The 20,541-nt window shown below is 42.0% G+C and overlaps 6 protein-coding genes and 1 long non-coding RNA gene across 15 annotated transcripts in view; 4 read left to right on the top strand and 3 right to left on the bottom strand.

Annotated features, from left to right (window-relative positions):
• LOC112459737 (transmembrane 9 superfamily member 4) overlaps positions 1 to 1,512 on the top strand; it is a 3,879-nt gene extending 2,367 nt beyond the window's left edge. Inside the window, exon 8 of the mRNA XM_025024011.1 lies at positions 31 to 1,512. Coding sequence (XP_024879779.1) covers positions 31 to 162 — 132 coding nt within the window. The 3' untranslated portion in view covers positions 163 to 1,512. The remainder of the gene's footprint in view (positions 1 to 30) is intronic.
• Positions 1,274 to 3,916, bottom strand: LOC112459738 (metallophosphoesterase 1). Of its 4 annotated transcripts, none has more exons than XM_025024012.1 (9): positions 3,684 to 3,916; positions 3,437 to 3,579; positions 3,263 to 3,333; positions 3,043 to 3,183; positions 2,763 to 2,930; positions 2,570 to 2,677; positions 2,331 to 2,473; positions 2,116 to 2,256; positions 1,274 to 1,731 (listed from the first exon to the last, which is right to left on the bottom strand). In XM_025024012.1, exons 1-9 carry the CDS (start codon positions 3,798 to 3,800, stop codon positions 1,570 to 1,572), a joined length of 1,194 nt encoding a protein of 397 aa, XP_024879780.1. In that variant the 5' UTR covers positions 3,801 to 3,916; the 3' UTR covers positions 1,274 to 1,569. The 4 variants fall into 4 exon arrangements, with proteins under 4 accessions (XP_024879780.1, XP_024879781.1, XP_024879784.1 ...); XM_025024013.1 differs by having other exon boundaries at positions 2,331 to 2,453; positions 2,592 to 2,677; XM_025024014.1 differs by having other exon boundaries at positions 1,640 to 1,731; positions 2,331 to 2,453.
• Positions 3,917 to 4,524: 608 nt separating this feature from the next.
• Positions 4,525 to 7,706, bottom strand: LOC112459739 (cell division control protein 6 homolog). Its single transcript, XM_025024017.1, has 5 exons — positions 7,065 to 7,706; positions 6,793 to 6,852; positions 5,609 to 6,580; positions 5,223 to 5,428; positions 4,525 to 5,086 (listed from the first exon to the last, which is right to left on the bottom strand). The coding sequence occupies exons 1-5, from the start codon at positions 7,339 to 7,341 to the stop codon at positions 4,853 to 4,855; spliced, it is 1,749 nt and encodes a 582-aa protein (XP_024879785.1). The 5' UTR covers positions 7,342 to 7,706; the 3' UTR covers positions 4,525 to 4,852.
• Positions 7,707 to 8,042: 336 nt separating this feature from the next.
• LOC112459740 lies at positions 8,043 to 8,936 on the top strand. The gene is made up of 3 exons (XR_003041360.1): positions 8,043 to 8,172; positions 8,601 to 8,688; positions 8,768 to 8,936. It is a non-coding gene; the product is annotated as an uncharacterized LOC112459740 (long non-coding RNA).
• Positions 8,937 to 9,170: 234 nt separating this feature from the next.
• LOC112459735 lies at positions 9,171 to 10,988 on the top strand. The gene is made up of 3 exons (XM_025024010.1): positions 9,171 to 9,701; positions 10,073 to 10,333; positions 10,730 to 10,988. Exons 1-3 carry the CDS (start codon positions 9,365 to 9,367, stop codon positions 10,903 to 10,905), a joined length of 774 nt encoding a protein of 257 aa, XP_024879778.1. The 5' UTR covers positions 9,171 to 9,364; the 3' UTR covers positions 10,906 to 10,988.
• A 279-nt stretch (positions 10,989 to 11,267) lies between these two features.
• On the top strand, positions 11,268 to 13,494 carry LOC112459734 (syntaxin-18). Its single transcript, XM_025024009.1, has 3 exons — positions 11,268 to 11,377; positions 11,479 to 11,673; positions 11,778 to 13,494. Exon 3 carries the CDS (start codon positions 11,894 to 11,896, stop codon positions 12,878 to 12,880), a length of 987 nt encoding a protein of 328 aa, XP_024879777.1. The 5' UTR covers positions 11,268 to 11,377; positions 11,479 to 11,673; positions 11,778 to 11,893; the 3' UTR covers positions 12,881 to 13,494.
• LOC112459733 lies at positions 13,100 to 20,406 on the bottom strand. Of its 6 annotated transcripts, XM_025024008.1 has the most exons (7): positions 20,310 to 20,400; positions 17,934 to 19,739; positions 16,016 to 17,778; positions 15,338 to 15,656; positions 14,877 to 14,938; positions 14,719 to 14,807; positions 13,100 to 14,521 (listed from the first exon to the last, which is right to left on the bottom strand). In XM_025024008.1, exons 1-7 carry the CDS (start codon positions 20,310 to 20,312, stop codon positions 14,325 to 14,327), a joined length of 4,239 nt encoding a protein of 1,412 aa, XP_024879776.1. In that variant the 5' UTR covers positions 20,313 to 20,400; the 3' UTR covers positions 13,100 to 14,324. The 6 variants fall into 6 exon arrangements, with proteins under 6 accessions (XP_024879776.1, XP_024879774.1, XP_024879771.1 ...); XM_025024006.1 differs by having other exon boundaries at positions 14,719 to 14,938; positions 20,318 to 20,406; XM_025024003.1 differs by having other exon boundaries at positions 14,719 to 14,938.
• Between the last annotated feature and the right edge of the window lie 135 nt (positions 20,407 to 20,541).

Raw genomic sequence — 20,541 nt, 5'->3', positions numbered from 1 at the left:
TTTGTCACCAAACTGAAGATCACCGAGCTGGTGCCGACTCTCATGTATTTCGGCTACACCGCGTTAATGGTCCTCACATTCTGGTTGCTGACCGGCACGATCGGCTTCTTCGCCGCGTACGCCTTCATCAGGAAAATATACGCGGCCGTCAAAATAGACTAGTCAAAATTATCGTTAGAGTAATGCAAGCGAAATAAATTTAGACTTAATTTAACCGAGCGAGAGAAAGGGAGCGAGCGAGAGAAAGAGAGAGAGAGAGGCAGAAAGCTGAAATTTTCGTATCGTGTAGGAACAATAAGTGAATCGAAGCGGATGCATCTCATCTTCCACGTGAAATTTTGAAACTGCGAACATTGCACAAGATTTTATGACACGTGTACGCATATTTGATGTATTGACGTAAGGTTTCTACGTGTCTATTCTTGCGTCCGTCATAATGAGTACAATGTAAGCTCCATGTTTGTCGCACGGCTTAGGATTTGCAAAACTGTCGCGAATATAAAGATTAAGAGACAATAGGGAAAAGATATATATTGAAAGATAGAGGTCCTTTCAAGAAAACATTTTTTTCTTTCTTGATACTTTTTTTTATTTTATTTATTTTGAGATAAATATCACAGCGAAGAGAGAAAGAAGTTCTTCTAATATCTTTATTTTAAAACATTGCAAAAATCAGTTTTCTGTTTATCACTTCCTTTTTTTATGGCGGAAAATAAGCTTTTCATACTTGGGAATGTACACGAAATATGCGCTTAGGGAAGGCGCGAATATGGAGCTCCAATGTATAATAAATCTATTTTATTTATATAATACTTAGTTGCAAGGTTTCTCCCGTGAGTACTTATGATTTACGACATACATATATATATGTATACATACACACGAGAAAATAATCGAACTGATCTACGAACAGTTGGACGTTGGCTATATCAATAACGTTTCTTGTCGAAGACCAAGGGACTCTGTAAAAATATTCAAGTAATGTGATATTAGTAACAGTCAATGTGCGAAAGTATTATAGCCGATAAAAATGAGCCAGTCTAAAGTGTTTATTGTTTCCTTTAATGTAAGAATACAACATGCAACTGTCTCGGCCGATTATTATTATTATTATTATTATAACAATAAGCGCGGTATGCAATGTATATGAATAATAACATAGTTTTGTGTATTTACTTTACATTCGTACGAGTGCACGTTTTCATTCTTCAGCTTTCGGATCATGTCATCACAAACCTCTGTGCGTCTAGGTCCGTTGAGATTCGATTTGTAATTTTTTTTTTAACGCACTTATATAAAATTCGTTGGTACTTACAAGATCTTTTAGTAAACATGTCTCAAGTTCTCCATAATAGAATTCTATGTACATCGAGATCGACATCGTTATAATTATGATATATCACAAAGTATTTTATACTATTACTGTTGTAAATAATACGTGATGGATAGCGTGTACGAAAAGTGTATACAGATATGTCCTAATTTCGACAATTATAGCCTCCATAAATTGCATTGTATATAGAATTATTATACGCCCGTTCGCATTCGAACGTGTCACGATAGATTTAGTCAAGGCATTTTCAAACGCGAGTACGCGTGCCGCCTCGGCCTGAGTTTTATAATCAGATATATCAGCATGCATGGGAGACTACATCTATAAATAGTGATCACAGTAGATTCCACGGGCATGTAGCATTTGGAGACGGAGTAATTGCTGGGAGTGAAAGTACCCTGAAATACAAATAATTCGCGGATATATTGCGTCCCAACAGGGGACAATTAACTCATTGAGAAAGCCATAATAATATTAAGACTATAAAGAATTCCAGTTAAGTATATTATGCTTCTATCTTCTAAAAGATAAAGATCCCAGTTTAATACCAGAATTAAATAATTATTAATTTCATGCCTGAAAATCAGACGAAAAGAGTTTGAGGATTATTATTTACCCAATATTATTTTTAGCTAATAATAAATAATACTCCTTAAGTTAGCAACATTTTTGTACCCCTTTACTCCATTTCTATTTCTTCGCTCTATAGCTTGTAATATTTCCGAAAGTGAGACGTTGACCATTAGTGAGTTAACGTCAAAATCTTAAAGTTTAAGATTTACCATCAGAAGGGATGGGTTGACCTTATTGCGCCAGCTGAAAGACGGGATCGTGAATTCCAGAACGTCGTCCCGATGTATCCTTCTGCAACCGTGATGTGTGTGACCGTCGACGATCAGTCGCGGATTCAATATATCTAAAAGCTGCGGGACAAGTCGAGCTTTGCGTTAGTATCGAATATGTGTGCCTGTTCCGTTAGTGAAGTTATCAAACGTACCTGCTCCGACGCTTCCTTCGACAAGCATTCCCATCGCTCCCGGAACTTGATAGCCTTCAACTCCTGAGGAGCCTGATCCAATTCGTTGCACATTTCGTCCGATTCTCGATACATCGGATAATGCTGAAGAAGAAACGATACTTCTGTTTTCAAATGGAATTTTTCTCACGTTTAAAAGTTAGTCTTGGGATTCTTTAGGATTTCTGTTCCTATGTTATTTATGAAAATATCTTATTTACGAATTATGGTGGGAAGACTGACTTGCAGCAATATAGGCCTGCTGTATCTGGAAATCGCGCTTGCGTTGCGACAATCATTGCCAATTTTTCTCGCACACTTCAGATCCTCTGCAATATGACACACGTAGACGGTGTAACGATTAATCAATTACGAAAAGATCTTGGCACGGTAATACGAGAATGCAAAGCTTACTAGCTATTTTATTCACTGCGATCTCGGTCGGTCGGCACAGGAAACAACCATCTCCTTCCAATGCCATGCTGTTGATCAGCACAAAGTGATTGTCTCTTAGACTCAGCCGTCGCACGCTCGGGCTCTTCAGGCCGTGAATGAAGCGCTGATTACGATACGGCGTGATTGCTAAAAGCGTACATTGTTAAAATATATATTTACATTCGACTCAAGTATAAAGCAGGAATTATTACTGGATTCATCGTTATTCTTCGCAAAGAATATATATACTTCAATGTACCATAGTGAAATCCCATATCGTGATTTCCGGCGACGACATAGATATGTGTGTCCTTAGGCACATGAAACAAGGAATGGAATCTCTTTATATAATACTCGAATTCCATAGAACCGCACCATTGTCCCTCGTCGAAAACATCACCTGAATATCGCGAGATAATGAAACTAACAAGTAACTTTAGATAGAAGATATCGCAAACAATGATACACGCATTACTCACCCAGTACAAAAACTACGTCCGGTCGGTGTAACGTCATCATAGTTTGGAACGCTCTGTACATTTGCCATTCCCTGGAGCAATATACGTCAGTCTTCAGTACACATGCAAATGCAATACATAAAAAAAATATAATTTAGTAGAAATATATGAAATTACAGCCTTGGGGATACAAACCTTCGCAGCTTATCAAACCAATGACCTTCTCTGGAGCCTAATAAATGAGTGTCCGCTATAAACATAGCTCTGACAGGCCTGTCCGTTGCTTCCCCACCCAGAGCAGGGTCCTCTTTCCGAGGGTCCAAAGTGGGCCATTCGCACTAAGAACCAATTATGACTTTTAAATTTTCATTAAGGAGAGAGATGTTCCTAAACAGTCTAAGCTCTTACATGACACATCAGTGAATGTAACACGGGGACTCACTTGTATAAGCACCACGTAATATATGAGATATTCGCAGAAGAATAGTACAAACACTAAACCTAAACTCATGTTGAAAAGTGTCCTGGGGAGAAGTGTCTTAACTGTCTTAAGATACATCCTCGAAATTTCTCAAAATTTATACACAATTTTTAAGTACAAGTCTTTAACTTATACGTAAAGCTCTGGTAATGCCATTTTTTTGCTGCCTCTGCACCATGTAAACAATGCGGAGAATTCTTAACCTATAATTATCTCCTAACCTAAATTCTGACCTAACCATAGAGATATAAGAATAGAGTGCGCGAGCGAGCTGAAAAAGCGATATAGGAATAGAAAGAGAAAGCTGCGCAGAATAAAAAGAGAAAGCTGCGCATGGGCCCCTTCTGTCTTTGTTTCGCATGCACGCGTAGACAAAGACAGAAAGGGCCTATATGCAGCGTTCTTTTTCTATTCCTATATCGCAGCCTCTTACGTGCTAGCATATGACTGGCGCACTCTATTCTTATATCTCTATGGACCTAACATAACTTGAAATTCAATTTCGCACGACCGTATGTAAAACATTATGGGCCCGTTCCCTTTAGATGGACATTTCTTCTCAGAAAACATAAACAGAAACGGACAATATTTTTCGCCTTCCCTTTTTTTTATTTATACCGTTATTTTAAAAATGTTTAGCATATTTTCTCTCTCAACTTTATTGCAAAAAGAAATTACATTCAAAAGATGGAATTTATTGCCGTATAACTGTTTCTTATCTTCTTAGCGTTCACATACCGTTGGGTTAAGTATAAAATAAAGAACATAGAAAAACACAAGCAAAAAAATTAGACTTTGAATATACTTGTACTTGAAACAAATTTTATTTGCAATCATCAAAAATATATCTCTCTACAATGATATCAAACGTCCTCAGTACAAAATGGTCAGTAAATACAATCAGTCTCATGCGATACAGTCTCACACAATAGCGGCGCCTAAATATTCATGCTAACGTTAAAATCTCTCTTTAAAAGAGTGATATGTAGAAAAACGTTGACGACGACTTGATAACAATGTAACATTCGATTGGTAACAAGATGGTCACGTTATGTATATAAAATATTAAAGGAGCTATAAAATAAATTAGGCGTAACAAAATGGTGTAACATTAAAATTCCCTAATTGTTCTATAAACAACTTGTATCGTTGATTATATTGGCCATCATCTGTTTGTCTTGCAAAGCCGCGTCCAACTCCTCTTGATCCCACTGCAAGTTTACTTTGCACAAACGCGCCTCCTTCTTGCCCACGACTCGCAAGATACCCCTGGTCTCTATCAACGAGCACATGTTCACGAAGTCGGAATTGTCGACGGCGGATATGTTGCGCTTCTTGCAAACCTTTCTGTACACCTCGTACAACTGAAACGAATAGAGCGCTATTTGAAAAAGAAAGTTGCAACATAATATGACTTATTATATATTACAACTAAATTTAGTTTAGTTAAAATTTTATACGCTTAATTATAATTGTAATGCGTAATTTTGACAAGCTTACTCTTCCAACAGTTACATCCTTGTTCTTCCCTTTATTAAGGATAAGCAATAGAGAGCAAATTAGTAGTTTTTGTTGAAGAGGAAATGTATCCTGTTCTTCATTGAGATTCTGTGTACCCCCATAGACTCCATTTAGAACCGTAACTACTTCCTTCAAGTCAACCGGCTTCTCTATTGTTTCCTTTTTTGAGGTCTCTATATTTGTATCTAGATTAAAAGTAGAAAATCAAATGTTGTATAAATTATTCTTTAATTATTTATAATATCAATTATTTATTTTTATTTTAATAATTTACGTTAATATATATAATAATGTATAATATTAATATATATTTTTTATTAATACAGAATTCTACAACGTTCTTGCATCGCATAAAAATTAATTACCGTTATCGTTTGTCGGACGCAGTACTTGCGCCACTTGATGCGACTCGGCCAATTCTATCACTCTTCGGCTGATGTCCAAGGCCCTCCTGATATCCCCGGAAATCGCAGCTACCTTACCCGCGAGAAATTGTATCGCGGACGGAGTGAAAATATTAACCGCATTCGCCTCGTTCAATCTCGCAGATATTATGTCAGATATCTGTTGTTTGGAATACGGTGCAAAGTGCATCAACGCCGGTTTCAGTTCACATCTAGCCTGCAATCTAGGCAATATTCTGTCAGTCAGGTCCAGGGCGTTGGCAATTCCGACGAGGATCAGCTTGGAATCCGGTATGGAAGGCCACTCGAATATAGAATACAGCACCGACTGCTTTCTGCTCTCCAATTGATCTATCTCGTCCAGCACTAGAAGCAGCGTCTTGTGTTTGGACGTTAAATACTTCTCTATAACGGCTTTGCTGTTCTTCCTCGACTTTGTTGAGCTAGGAATGCACAGCTCCTGGATTATTTTTGCGTAAATGGCAGTCGCAGATTTCATGCTGGTGCAATTGATATAGACCACCTTGAATTTCGACCTTACATCCGACTGCTGCATAATTTTAAACAGACACGCGGTTTTGCCGGTGCCTGGGGGACCAGAGATGTACAAGGACCCCGACGTTTCTTGGTCCAAATGTTCAAGAAGATATTTCTGTAGCCTAGTCAATTCCTCTTCCCTTCCAGGCAAATCCTCCGTTATGGAACTGTGCAACGATTTTCGCGCGTTTTGATATCTGTTGGATCCTAATACTAGCTTGGAAGTTAACTCGCTCTCTTCCTCAGAGAAGCAAGAGTCGAATAATTTCTTGGGAGTCAATTTGCTTTCTTTTTCAGGGGATTTCAGAACTAATTTATTGAGAAGAGTAGACGGCGTCAAGGGAGACTGCAGATGTGGCTTGTCTCTTCTCTGTTTGGGCGGACTAGGAGTGTGTTCTGAAACAAATTGTAATTTATTACGTCTTGACAACAAATTTATGTAAAATAAAAATGTCCATAGTACAATTATAAAGCATAAAGCAAAATTATGTTGGGTAACTATCAAAAAGCACGAGAAAGCTGTAATATGTGAAGTAATCTGTTTTTAAAGTAATCCTTCTACTATTGTTTTCAAATAAAGTAAAGTAATGTGTCTTATGCAGACCTACCATCTGACTCGTCCCATTTACGTCGCCTTGGCGTGTTGCCCGCATTCTCGACCCTCCTGTCTGAAACAAAACATAATTTATCACATTTTGACAGCAAATTTATGTAAAATAAAAAAATCCACAGTATAATTATGATACATAAAGCAGAACTACGTTGTGTAATTATCGCCAAGTGCAAAAACGCTGTGACATGTGGAACAATCTATCTTTAAAGCAATTCTTTTATCATTGCTTCTAAATAAAATGAAATAATGTATCTTATACGAACTTACCATACTCGTGGCAGTTTCGTCGCCTCGGCGTGTTGCCCGCATCCTCGGTCCTTCTGTCCCTGTAAACCTCCGGCTTCTTCGTCGTATTCTCAATATCGGAATCCGACTCGGACTCGCTGCTGGTCAAGGTGACGATCTTCTTGACGGCCGGGATGTACCTCGACGGCGTGTCCCTCGCCGTCGCGTTCGTGAAGTCCTCCTTCACTTCCTCCTTTCGACCGTAAAAACCGCACTTCTTTCGCACGGGAAAAGAAATGGTGGTCTGCGTACCCGACATCGTTCTTCACTCAAAATTATCGCCGAGCGCGCAAACCAACGTGACGCGGGGTCGACGAATCCTTTCCAAGTGAGAAACCGAAAAAGAATTCCACGTACCCTGAAATTCTTCGTCCACGCGATCCCGAGAACGACGAGCTCCGACTCGCGGACTCGCACGAGCAGTCACCGCCGCGTGAAAAATTATCGAAAGTTCTCGAAACGTTTGTCAAGCGTGTCGTGTCGGAAAATTCGTTCACGTCAGCGATTTAACGCGTTCGGTTACCGCCTGCCGAATTTGTGTGACGAAACACGTCGTTTACCGCGCGGCAAACGCATCCCCGCGCACTTGAGTTCGCCCCAGCTGCGACTGCACTTTTGGCGGGATGGGCTTTAAACGGGCGGGAAGGCAGATGGAACGCGGAACGCGCCAGCTGTCGGTCCGGAACGGTGGCGACGGCGCGTTTCTCGAATCGGCGGAACGCGGAACGTGAAAGGATCGATAAAGTGTAGGTGCAAGTGTAAAGTGAAAGTGCAGGTGTAGGGGTGCAGATGTATAATGCGCGACGCCTGGCGTCCGCTGGCGTCCAATGGGAAGCTCCGTTTCCTAGGGACTAGACCGACCGCCGAGTCGCACTGCGCGATTGCGCAAATGCGGCACGTTGGTGGCGTTGATGCATGCGCGACCTTTACAATCCGCTTCCGCTAGATTCCGCATCTTCGTTTCCTACATCTTTCACTTTACCCCGAGAGTTTTTCAGAGGAGGTTTGATTTGAAACTCGTCGAAATCCAGAGTGATCCGGTGATTCCGGGGCGATTTAGAATCGTCCGAACAGCGAAATGAGAGCTAAGGTAAGCCGTCCCCGATTGCCGTCGATAATTATCGCGTTTTTCGAACAAATACGATTATTTCGCCGAGCGAAACGCACGAGTTGTCGTGATACGATAACCCTCGCTTGCGCGTGGCAAACGATTTTATTAACGTGACGCTGCGAAAGAAGCTTCTGCAATAATGAGCTTGACAGTTAACTCAAGCTCGTCATGATTTTTTAGCGGCACTTTTCCGCGTTTTATCTTGTTTTCCGCATATTTTATTAAACATAACCTGAACTCGACCAACAAGGAACGGGCGGGGAATTCGGAGTCCCTAGTAGTTGATAAAAATATAATTAAAAAAAAAACAAATTAAATATTTGCTTTCGGTTTTTCCCTGTAAAGAATTAAACTGCAAAGAAACACTTGGAGTTTCAGTGGAAATTAACGACACGTTTGATTTGCAGTGGCGTAAGAAGAGGATGCGCAGGCTAAAGCGCAAGAGGAGGAAGATGCGTGCGAGGTCCAAATAAGCGGCTCCTCTTCACAGACTCTGTAGGTGTAAGCTTCATTCGAGCTGCAATCAATATACAATTGTCCTTACACCATTCTTATTCGCCACGAAATATTTCAGCCGTGGGAAAAGCAGACCTGCGACGTTTCACCGTTCGACGAACGCTCCTGGCAGATTTGAGAATCCCGAGGAGACGAATCTTCAATGGACACGTTTCTCACACCGAGAGCATTTTGTACATCTTGCAAATCTTGTTTGATTAAATACATCCAGCTCCTACAAGATAGAATGCGGGCTTTCGTTTCATCACCTGGCACGTTTCCTCCCGTTTTCCTCCAATTGTAATTTAATCTTTTGAAATAAATTGCATGCCAATGCGAATTATCGGTGCAATCGCGTCTATTTTGTACAATTTTTCTGCATTTTATCTGTTAGCGGCGTGCATAAACGCGAAGTAACATATCGGAAGAATCTATAAATATGTACGTACGCTATAAGAAAACAATACGCGACACGTGTACCTATCGAATGGGTACGAATGATTCCAAACTGAGCCTTTCAATTAGGAATCATTCGCGCTAGCGCGGAGCCACGCGTCATCCCGAAAATACAAACATTTGACGTAGTGATAATGTTATAGTTGAAGCTCACGTGCCCATCCTTTCAAGCATTTGCAATTGATTGGCATCGCTTATAACCTAGCTTTTTAAGATCGGCATGCGTTCGTGCGTCCTGAGGAATTTGCTCCGCGCGCGGCATTTGTCGCGCGAGACTCTCTGCGGTCACGCAGCCCGGTCGCTAACGTACTCGCGACTGAGGCTGACGAGGAGGTTTTCGAGCACCGTGGGGAAGGACGGCGGCGATGAGAACGATGACGCGACCAAGGGCACCGGCTCTAACCTGGCGACGGCTATAAATACGAAATACAAGATATTTCACGACGAAGACGCGGACGTTATCCTCGATGTGAGCGAGGAGCAGCAAAAGATCCTCCTCGAGGATCTGAACAAGCAGGAGGAGATTCACGATCCTTACGCCGATATAAATCTAAACCGTGAGTGCAAATCCTGAGTGCCGATCAGAGCGGAGCTGAAATAACGATGAAACAATTAAAAAATACGTATTTAATGAAATGTAATGATAATGATTGATGTAACAAATTTAATGTGGGTTTCTATTCATTATATATTTTAAATTGATTACAAATTTAAACGTACGTACATTCATATTTTTAAGGAAAAAACATTTAAGAAATTATTTAATTAAATATATACGTTATGTTAAACGTATAACGTTTAACGTATTGTAAAATGTATATTATATAAATATTATATATAATGAATCGTTTTTTATCTACTAAACATGTAAAATTACCTACCAATTCAACAATGACCTATAATAATGACCAGTGTGTGCATACATTAGATGGTATTACTGGAGTATACGACATCGAGGAGCTTATTGAGCTGCTGGAACGAGACAAGGCCAAGAACATCTTCGTCGCTTCAGTTCCCAAGGAGTATGCTTACGTGGACTACATCGTTGTCGTGTCGGGAAATTCGTGGAAGCACATGAACGCTTTGGCCACCTTCGTACGCAAGGTTTACAAGCTGAAGAGGTATCCGACTGAACGGATACCCAAAATTGAAGGGAAGGACTCGAAGGATTGGATAGCCCTGGATTTAGGTAAACCCATTTTCTGCATTAGAAATAGTTGAATTAGAAAATTATATTATGTTTATATGACTTACGATTCTCAATATATATATATATATATAATTACACAATAGAATGATATGTATTGCATAATAAAATGTAATTATATCTATATATTGTATAAATGTGCTATATACGTAGATCTTTTCTATCTTGATCTACCTATACCGAGGTATTGAAAAGTACGTAAGACGTACTCTGCATATCATTCTACATAATCACGTTATATAAATATTATACGCTCCTCAAACTTATTACATCATAAAGATTCGAGTTAAAAGTGAATGGACAATGAATGCGTTAACAGCTACGAACTTCGAGCTTCGTGGAGCACGTTATAAAAATCAACGTCGGTTTATGTTGCAGGAAACATCGCTTTGCACATCTTCTCTCATTCTGCCAGAGAGCACTACGACTTGGAGACCTTGTGGACGGTCGGTTCGCAATACGACGACAAGACCAACGAATCCGAGGAGTTGAACATCATGGACCGGTATAACGCCTTCCTAGCTGATCTTCAACCGGCCGACGACGCTCAATAATTTGCGCACGTGTACTTTATTGTAACAAATCCTAAAACTAGTTAAGCCTAATTAAATAAATGATAAAATTAATAATGAAGGTATTATCAATGTATCTCTCATACGTATTGCTGTGTATCTAACATTACCGAGCTCTATAATCGTCAAAATTATCACAATAGAAGCGTACGTTGCATCTGGACGGGGGGTTTTTAGATTCTCCCTCGGACGAGGGAGGAGTAAGGTACGTCTTCTACACTAGGATAATCTGACACAAACAAAATTAAGCCTTTCCAAAAGGAATACAAGTAATTTAGTGCATATAGGACTCTAAATCACCTTCCCAATCTTCTTTAAAAAATTGAAAATAATATAAATATCAAACTCCAATTCCTAATACGTACATGGTTAGGTTTTTGAAACAGGAATATTTTTAAAATATCGAATATGATGCCATGAATATCATTCCTTTCTTAAGTTATGGAAAAAAAAGGTATGTTTTTTTTATCTTGCGTGCGTTAATCTTATTCTTCACACATCTGGAACAAGTACACGTACATATCTATACATAACCTCACTTTAAATCGCTCTTAGCCGCTCGATGCGTGACAGGTGTTTACAAAATTGACGATTATATCCGTCTGCTATTTTATTAATTTACTCGAAAAGGAAACACAGGCACACTATCGTGCTGCATAATTACAAATGATATCACGGCCGTCGCAGTACTTAATATAATCAGCGCATTCATAAACATAATAAATGAGACGCTGATAGAGAAAGAGTGAGGTAAGTTTCAAGACAATTTTCGTTTCAACATCTCAACTTCGTTTCAGCTCTCAACAAACGTGACTTTTCATTATCGACACCTCGAATATATCTGGATGTTGCAGGATTATTGCTAATCACGCAAAAATCGCAAAGACTTTGGAAGTTCCGAGTTCCGAGCTGCCTCCGGTAGATCCGGGAGATCAAGCGAACAAGGGATTCAAGGGAATCGCAGGCAGGGATGGACGTGAGCGCGTTGTTCAAGGCGAGCGTGAAGGCGGTGAATCTGCGCAACAAGGACCTCGGCGCGCCGGCAACGACGGCGTGTCAGCCGCGTAGAGCCAGGAGCAAGAGCACCTTCTGCGCGAAGGCGTACTCGGTGGTCGTGCAGATCTCCAAGCTGCGCGAGTTCCTGCTGGAGAACCGCAAGGCCTACCTGAACTTCTCCAACTACCTGTCCGCCGCGCCGCACATGACGGACGCGGAGCGCGACGAGATCGACCTGGGCGCGCAGCGGATAATGAGCACGTGCTCGCAGCTGGTCAAGGACCTGAAGCGGGAGGTCGCGGCGTCCACGGAGATCACCCAGCAGAACGTCGAGCATCGCGAGATTATGCTGCTGCTGATAGAGGACTACCTGAAGAACGTCTGTAAGATATACTCGGAGCAGAAGGCGATGCGCGTGAAGAGGGCGATGGAGATGCGAAGGATCTCCAGGCTGCAGGCGGATCCCAGACCAGCCGATCGATCGTCAGCGACGGTGATGAAAAAGTCGGCGCTCAACGCGGCGGAGAAAATCCTGGACGATCATGAGAGCAGAAACGACTCGAGCGAGTCGAGTCCGATGAAGATTCAGGAGATCAACGGCGACGTCAATACGTTGACGTACGAGGAGGAATTGTCGGCCGAGGACATCCAGATGTTCGAGTCGGAGAACGAGCAGCTGTACAACGAGCTCAACACCATGACGGAGGAGGTCAAGCAGATCGAGAGCAAAGTGGTGCACATCGCCGAGCTTCAGGAGATCTTCACGGAAAAGGTTCTGGACCAAGACAAGGATCTGGACAGGCTGATGACGACGGTGGTCGGGTCGACGGAAAACGTGAAAGAGGCGAACGAACAGATACGACAAGCGATTCAGCGGAATGCCGGTCTCAGGGTGTGGATCCTCTTCTTCCTTCTGGTGATATCGTTCTCGCTGTTGTTCCTCGATTGGTATAATCCATAAGAGTCGACAGACATCCTGCTGCTCGTATTTCAAGATACGAGCGAAGCAAGGAGTTGCGAACACTTACAGGAGATATTTATATTTGGTACAATTCGTAAAAACGCACTTCTAGTTATTAAACTATTGAATTTTATGAATATTTATTGTACCAATTTGCGATAATTGTCACTTTCGTAAGAATGAAAGAATAGATGTGTCGGAAAAGAGAAAGAGAGAACATTTGCCAAAAAATATGTTGCTATATTTTATCCCCGGACATTATTGTACATAATAGCTATAACTTATTAATATATATGTATAATAAAATTTGTATAGTATATATTTACTTATATACAACGCGTCTCTTCACATATATGCACGTACAAAAACACATCTACTTAGTTGGTAATTCACCTTAATAAAACTGTGAGTTTTGCCAACTGCGTTGCTAACGTCAATTGTGCATCAATGTACTTTTTGCTCTGTATCTTTCGTAATAATATTCTCTTAAGGCTCCCGTTTCCTCTCGCTGTAGTGGTAATGAATTATAAGAGATCAGAAGTTGGAGATCATGTAAATATCGTTTTATATACGTTTAAGCTTCGTTTATATTTGAAATAAATTAGTTTTCATATGCACTTGCTTATCATGTGCAGAAATGTCTTAGATTTCTGAAAGAAATGTGTGTGAATACATTATTAAATAGGCACGAAAAAATCAATTTATCTTGAATCTAATAATCTAATCATTACGAGGAAAAAAAAATCACGTTATTTCTAGTTTCTGATACAATTCCACATGGTGAGAAAAAAGGGGCCTTAATATCGTTAAACCAATTAGACCTGATTACAGTAGGCGATTAAAGTAGATGTGTTCATTTATAAAAAATCGATCGAAAGCAGAACATATTTGATATGAAATCTCATCGTTTCTTTGAATATATCGATCGCGTTGAAATAAATCTTGCGTCCCTTATCGAGGTATAAACGCGATTCCCCGCGGATCACGAGTTATCGCAAAAATGTTAATCTCTTAAAGATATCGCTTTCTACACAAGGATTCACGTTCGTGTATAAAATTGATCTGCGGTACCCGCGCATGTCCATTTTTACACAAAATCTTACAAAAGTGTAAATCGTTACGCATGTATCCTTGCGCGAGAAGCAGCATGTAAAACGAATGTCGAGATTGTTGCATACGCGTAGTGATCGCGCGAGGATAAATCGCCATATCAAAATGCATAATTTACGTTATCAGTCATATCGAACGTACAAACGTAACAGAGGCAGGATAATTGGGAATCTGTCTGGAGAAAATACAATGGAAACAAGACAATATGTCGCGTAATGCTAGCATATTGAGAACAGGACTCGGAAAACAAAAAAAATATATATTCTAGTAGCCACATTGATCATAGGCGACGTACTCACGATTGTAAAAACAATAGCTTTCTAACGAAAGCTTGCTAATTTGATATATAATTATACTTATAGCACGGATGTAAGTTATATGGGCAGCGCTTGCCCTCGATTATAGACTGAATCACCCACATGGTGGACTGCACTGGAATTTTCAATCGAGCCGCCCTGTTTATTGCCCACGACGGACATTTTCGATTAGACACGACCACTGCATCTTTAAAGTCCATCGCCTCCATGGCCCCTGAAAAAATATTTGTAAATTTGTCCATGAATCGTAATTTATTTAAAATAACATATGAGCGTGTAAAATAATTTTATTTTAATTTCTATAAATATTAAGATATTAGACTATGTGCTTTTTTATCTTAATATTATATATTAATAATTGTTCAAAATTTGCTTTCAAAAAAAGGAATCTTCTGGTGATGAAATAAATACCTGAGTTCTCCGCGATCAAAACTGTGAACGCGCCCGCGTTCTCGCAAACTTGTCGCCAGAATGTAGCAAATTGTCCGTCGTGTGCCAGACTAGGAATTATCACGACGACGTTTGACAATGGTTTATTTTTGTACTTTATATCGTATCTTTCTACGTACTTTTTTTTCTGACAACTCCAACCATTTGGAAGAGCATATTCCGCCCTACTCACCAACTTTTCCTAAAAGTATACGATCGAATATAAGACATTACGCATAACACAAATTGTTATTATTGTATGAGTACATTAATAATAAACGAGGCCATGATAAATGTAGCCATAAAACAAGATTGTGTGAAAAGATATATATAGTAAAGATATAAATACACAAATATGATACATATACGCGTGGCTCTGTATGAAAGTGATCGTTTCTTAGTTCACAAAAAAGTCCCGAGTTCAATTCCGACCGTTATCCCATTTATTATACCTTGATTTCATAAAGGGGATTGAACATTATGAGTAAATAGACAATGAGGTAAATGGATAATCAGTTTTGGGAACTATTTCCCTTACAAATGTTAAAAACATTAAGCACAATTAAAAAATTATAATGTTGAACAAAAAATATCGTGCTACCTCTGCACAGCATCTGGTGATCCACTTGTGACTGCACACGGGAATGTCGACCGACAGACACAATATACTCGTTTCCGTGTAGTTTGGCACGTTTGTGATGAGCACCGTCTTCTCGTACTCATCCTTTGGTATCTGTCCGAAGTTTTCGTAGACTTTTCCGCCGCCCGCTACAATCTGATTGCGCAGTCTGGTGCGCACGAAAGGTTGGTTCCCCCAATCGGTCTCGCATTCGGTCTCGGTCTCGTTTTCGGTGCCATCCTCGGTTTCGAGATCGGTGGCCTCCGTTTTCGTGCCCGACGCAGCGGACATCTCCTGAAATCTGAAATGGTGCCGAATGAGTGAGCGGATATTGAACAGAACCTTTAACAAAGAAATTCAAACAGAATGGAGATACAATACTTTATGTACCTTAAATATTAAATTATAAAGTAAAAAGAGAGATATAAATATTTTCCTTGAGGTATTTATATCTTTTTATTTTATAATTTAATATTTTTGTATTATATAATATCTTTGTTATATCATATTAATTTCATATTTAGTGTAAATTATATATCAATGTTTAAAATCAATGTTTTGCTAATGTTTTCTAATGTTCGGCAGTCCCAATATTCTTACTAGAATTTAGATCGCCCTGCTCAATCATCAAATAAATAAGTAAACGAGAAAAGAAAATACCTGTGCAGTTCACGGGAATCTATGCAAGTAAAGACGAATGATATGCCTTTAAAGATGTTGGGGTTTGTTGGAATCGGACCGAGGGTCGCATTCATTTCATCTACCTTCTTCTTGCTACGTGCCTTGCCTTTGATTTTACTCTGCAGTCCTTTCATCTGCTCGTACGGCGTGTTGGTTATCTCCCTCTGCACGCCTCTCAGAACATACTCGTCCTCCGTCTGAGCCGATGCAACGTTTGAGTCGCTCGACATACTCTCGTTCTCCGATAACGTTTTCTCCTTCTTCAGTTTCGCGGATATGCCGGACACCGAGGGTTCCGCTTTGATTTTACTGGCCGAAGTGCTCGTTCCAGCGGCGTTGCTCCTGGACTTGGGTGTCGAGAAGAGTGGCGTGCCGATTCTCTTGGAGCGTCGTTTGCCCTCCACCACGTTATCCAGGGTTATCTGGCCGAGCGCTTTCGGCGTGCTCGGTAGGGAACAGTTACCTGCGGACTCCACCTCCTCCTTAAGCACTTGTGCCTGATCGGCGGACAAGGAAATGTTGTGCATTTGCACACGCAGTCGCTCGCCCTCATCAGTCTCCACCGTGTAGTATGTCTCGTTGTCCGACGTTTGAACGTTGACGATAATGCCGCAGGAATCGTAACTATTGGTGTTTGTGGTCGCGTACACGGACAGACCTTCCCTCAGAATCTTTGGTATCGGTATCACAAATTCGGGTATGAGCGTCTTGGTCTGGCCATCGTAAAAGTTCACCTTGTACTTGGTCTTCAGCCGATCGCTCACCGTGCCGGGATAGTAATTTTTGTCCGACCATTTGGCGAACACGGTTTTACCGATCAGTTCGTCGGCCACAACGCTTTGCGGCGACGAATTCGCCAGAACGTCCTCGTTCTTTATCAGCAGCTTGTCCTCCAGCAGCGTGCTCTCTATCTTGCTCTTCTTTCTGCTCGGCGATGTCTCAGTCTCCGTGGTGGACGCGTGTAGAGTCGGCTCGTTTGGAATATTATCAGTACCGTTCTTACCGTTGATCTGCCTCGTCATTTTGCTCCTCGGTCTCTTCACAGTTTTGTTTTTCTTCGTGCTCTTCGGCGTAACAGTTAGTTCCATCTTCGAAATCGCCATGGGCTCGCCTGACGGCGTTGAGGAGCGCATATTGTTCTTTTCCAGGTGATGATGATCGTCCAGCCGCTCGTTGCTCACATTCGCGAAAGTATCAGCTATCGCGGTGGCTGTGGCCGCAGTGGTATTGCCCAGTGTCGTAATATTGCCTAGTTCTGCGTTTGCGTAATTCAAGACCGCCGTTGTGAGCAAGCGATGATTCTTCCACTCGCGCGTCAGGCGATCGTAAGTCTCGTCCAACGTCTGTTTGTCCGTTGTCAGCTGGTCTTGGGTGGATTTCTTCGCGTGCTTTGCTGGGCCCACCGGCATCGTGAAAAAGTGCGCACCCTTCAAGGCGATCTTCGTTGCCAAAGAAGCAGCGCTGGACGCCGAGCTGGACGAGCTGATCGACGACATGATGGACAATCGGGACAGATGCAGCTGATACAGCTGAGGATTACTGTTCACGGAACCGGGTGACGAATCCTTGTTGTCGGAGATATCTGCCAACGGAGAGGATTGGCTGTCTCTCCTCATCATGGACTCGATTATCACGGGCTCGCACTGCACTGCGGTCAACTCCTTGCTCACGGGCTCCTTCGTGCTCTCGTCCACGTGCATCAGACACTTGAGCTTCACGTACACGCCGATCTCCCGCTCTACCTGTAACAGTATTATTTTCATGAATCTGCACAGAACGTTTACTTTTACGCAACTTTTATGCAACAAACATTTATACCTACGTTTATTAACTAATTTATTACGTCATGTATTTTTTATACGCAATAGACGAACGAAACGATCTATCTGTTGCTCACCTGCACGGTCTTAGCTGTGCTGTTATACATCAGATCGGACTTGTTCTTCTCCTCATGAGACGTTTCGTGGTCGCTTAAACTGACGAGTTCGATATTGTCCACGTCCTTAGACGCAAAAGAGCTACCCTTGGCGCTGTGTATCTTCTTCATATCGGGAACAGTTTTCACTGAAGCAGGCAGAATTTGTTCATCACATACGGAGAACGTATCAGAGTCCAAGCTCAGGGTCACGTCAGTATCGCCGCTCCTCTTGGCCTCAGCGTTGCCGTTCACCAGCTTCTTGTCCGCTGTCAATTTCGAGTCCAGGGATGACTCCTTCATGCTCTCCGCAGAATTGTAACCGAAATCAGCGCCACTCTTGCTCTCAAAACTGCTTTTTTCCATAGTCTGGACCTGGAAATTATTCCCTATAGAGTCCAGAACAATCCTCTCACCATCCTCGTGCGAGTCGTCGATCTGAACAACCTCCGGTTTTTTTTTCGTGCTCTGACCGTCGTACGTCACCTCGGCTGACGAGTCCAATACAATATTTTCGCCATCGTCGTCAATCTGCACCACTTGCGGCTTCGATCTACTCTCGCCTTCGTCAACAGCTCGGTTTGTGCCCTCATATATCAATTCTATGCTGATTCGTGATTTGGTCTGCGAAGATGGGATCTCGTCCGTGTCGTCAACAATCTTCTCAGTGGGTTCGGTGCACGTCGATTGTTCCACTTGATTATTTTCATCCAATACCGTTTCTGTATTCTTTACAGACTCCGTCTCGTCCAACGTTCCAATCCCAGATTTCTCGTCGGCTATCACAACGCTTGTGGAAGCAACATCCCCTTTCGTTTCGACCGACAGATTGTTGTCATCCAGCTGAGAATCATTTTCGTTTGTGGAATTCATAATAACTACGGTGCTGTCATTGGCGCTGGTGTCAGTCACGTTTGCCGAAACATTCAGATTCTCATCTTTCTTCACGTCGCATTTCTCGGATGTCTCGTCCCGCTGTTGATTCGTATGTTCAGTATGCTCCTGAGCCTTTTCATTGTCCGTCGTTTCTGTCTCATGCTCCGTGGGAATCTTCAGAGGGTTCTGAGTAAACTCCAAGTCGGTTGGATCTTGAGTCTCCTCTATTATAACATTCTTTTCGATGTTTTTAAACAAATCCTGATACGAATCGTCAGATTCATAAAACTGATGACTTTCCTCCTCCTCGAGTTGTTTCTTAACATTTGTCGCATCCTCTGCAGATGTTATTCGAGCGATCTTAGCAGGTAGTTCGTCGACAGTCTTAGCTTTACGCTTTAGACTTGCAACGTTGACGCTACCTGCTTTTCTGGATGGCGAGTAACTCTGAGGAGGTGTACCTTGGATGATCTCGTCCTCATCAAGAAGCTCGTCTTTCTTCTCTGACTCGCATAGCTCGCCAGATGCCTTTCCTTCAGTCTTTTCGATAGGCTCGTTTTCTATTACTTTTTCATTCGTGACAGTTTTGTCCTCTTTGTCGCTTGTAGTTATCGCGTTGTTATCCACTTCTGATCGTGATGTTTCCGGGATTTGTTGCGAATCCATTTGCTCGACCGACTCCTGGCACGTAGCCTCTCCTTCCTGCGTCTGCTTTATCCCTTCCACCATGCTCTCGTCTGCCCCGGAATCAACGAGGTGAAAATCTTGACTCTCATTCAAGCTCATACTTTGCGTTTCGTTGATAACTTTGAAGCTTTCGTTGGCACCTTCGTAATAGGTCTCCTGCGTGTCTAGCACGCAGCTGTTCACTTCCTCAGGGTTAGACATTGCCGACGAATCGTGATAAGAGCTCTGAAAATAAAACTAATGTAAACTGATGTGCGAAAATGAGAAAAATGTTGACGTACTTATAAATGCCTAAAAATATTGTTAAACCGGCAGAAATGTGACTGGCGTTAAAAAAAAGGCACGTTGAAAAATTAAGTAACACGCTGAATTATCTCAGTTGAAATGCAAGACTTCGCAATTGCGGATCGCGTTGCGACGAGGCAGCGTTAAACGTTATACATGCCTTGTGAATTCCGCGTGCGTGTAGAGGTGTTTACAATGGCGACGAAAGGTTACGGCGGGAACGTCGTCTCACGATACGGAACGGAGCCGGGAGCGACGTAGATCGCGGAGCAAAGGTGCAAAACTCACCGAAACTCGACGCGTGCGACGTGGCGTGTCCGCCAGCCGGGAATACCTGCGTCGCGGACGTGAGATATCACATTAACCAGCGTTGCCGCGAGCGAACGTTCCCGCCGGTCGCCTCGAATCGGCGAGAGTCGGCGACCCCCCCGACGATCGCGATTATATCTTTGGCGGCGAAATAGGAACAGGAATGTCGGGAACGGGAATGGCGCGAGCTTTATATTATACCATTATACCACAATTCAGCTATACATAAGTTGCGACTTGCGACTCCGAGACTCCGAGCGGTCGGCACCTTTGAGCCAAGCGAGCCAGGCAATCCAGGCATTCGGTTCGGTACTACAATGGGCCCCTTGTAGTATCCAATAGCACGATCGTTCACTGAGCGGTTAAGTAACACTAGAATACGATTGGTTCTTAAGCCCGATGTCCTCGATGCAAGAACTGTGTCCAAGTTTCG

The sequence above is a fragment of the Temnothorax curvispinosus genome, unplaced genomic scaffold (assembly GCF_003070985.1).
Source record: "Temnothorax curvispinosus isolate PA1 unplaced genomic scaffold, ASM307098v1 QBEX01010115.1, whole genome shotgun sequence".
NCBI lineage: Eukaryota > Metazoa > Arthropoda > Insecta > Hymenoptera > Formicidae > Temnothorax > Temnothorax curvispinosus.
The sequence above is the reverse complement of the archived record's forward strand: the minus strand, read 5'-3'. Positions and strand labels throughout refer to the sequence as shown.

What these genes read in the sequence shown, in the direction of transcription:
- LOC112459738 (XM_025024012.1), bottom strand. Translation starts at nt 3,800, where the DNA reads ATGTATCTTAAGACAGTTAAGACACTTCTCCCCAGGACACTTTTCAAC. An exon ending in ATTACGTGGTGCTTATACAA is followed by an intron (nt 3,580 to 3,683) that starts GTGAGTCCCCGT and finishes ATTGGTTCTTAG; the next exon opens with TGCGAATGGCCCACTTTGGA. An exon ending in TGGTTTGATAAGCTGCGAAG is followed by an intron (nt 3,334 to 3,436) that starts GTTTGTATCCCC and finishes ATATTGCTCCAG; the next exon opens with GGAATGGCAAATGTACAGAG.
- LOC112459739 (XM_025024017.1), bottom strand. Translation starts at nt 7,341, where the DNA reads ATGTCGGGTACGCAGACCACCATTTCTTTTCCCGTGCGAAAGAAGTGC. An exon ending in ACGAAACTGCCACGAGTATG is followed by an intron (nt 6,853 to 7,064) that starts GTAAGTTCGTAT and finishes GTTTTGTTTCAG; the next exon opens with ACAGGAGGGTCGAGAATGCG. An exon ending in AGGATGTAACTGTTGGAAGA is followed by an intron (nt 5,087 to 5,222) that starts GTAAGCTTGTCA and finishes TATTCGTTTCAG; the next exon opens with TTGTACGAGGTGTACAGAAA.
- LOC112459735 (XM_025024010.1), top strand. Translation starts at nt 9,365, where the DNA reads ATGCGTTCGTGCGTCCTGAGGAATTTGCTCCGCGCGCGGCATTTGTCG. An exon ending in CGCCGATATAAATCTAAACC is followed by an intron (nt 9,702 to 10,072) that starts GTGAGTGCAAAT and finishes TGCATACATTAG; the next exon opens with ATGGTATTACTGGAGTATAC. An exon ending in TTGGATAGCCCTGGATTTAG is followed by an intron (nt 10,334 to 10,729) that starts GTAAACCCATTT and finishes TTTATGTTGCAG; the next exon opens with GAAACATCGCTTTGCACATC.
- LOC112459734 (XM_025024009.1), top strand. Translation starts at nt 11,894, where the DNA reads ATGGACGTGAGCGCGTTGTTCAAGGCGAGCGTGAAGGCGGTGAATCTG.
- LOC112459733 (XM_025024003.1), bottom strand. An exon ending in GCACAGCTAAGACCGTGCAG is followed by an intron (nt 17,779 to 17,933) that starts GTGAGCAACAGA and finishes ATACTGTTACAG; the next exon opens with GTAGAGCGGGAGATCGGCGT. An exon ending in TCACCAGATGCTGTGCAGAG is followed by an intron (nt 14,939 to 15,337) that starts GTAGCACGATAT and finishes GTATACTTTTAG; the next exon opens with GAAAAGTTGGTGAGTAGGGC.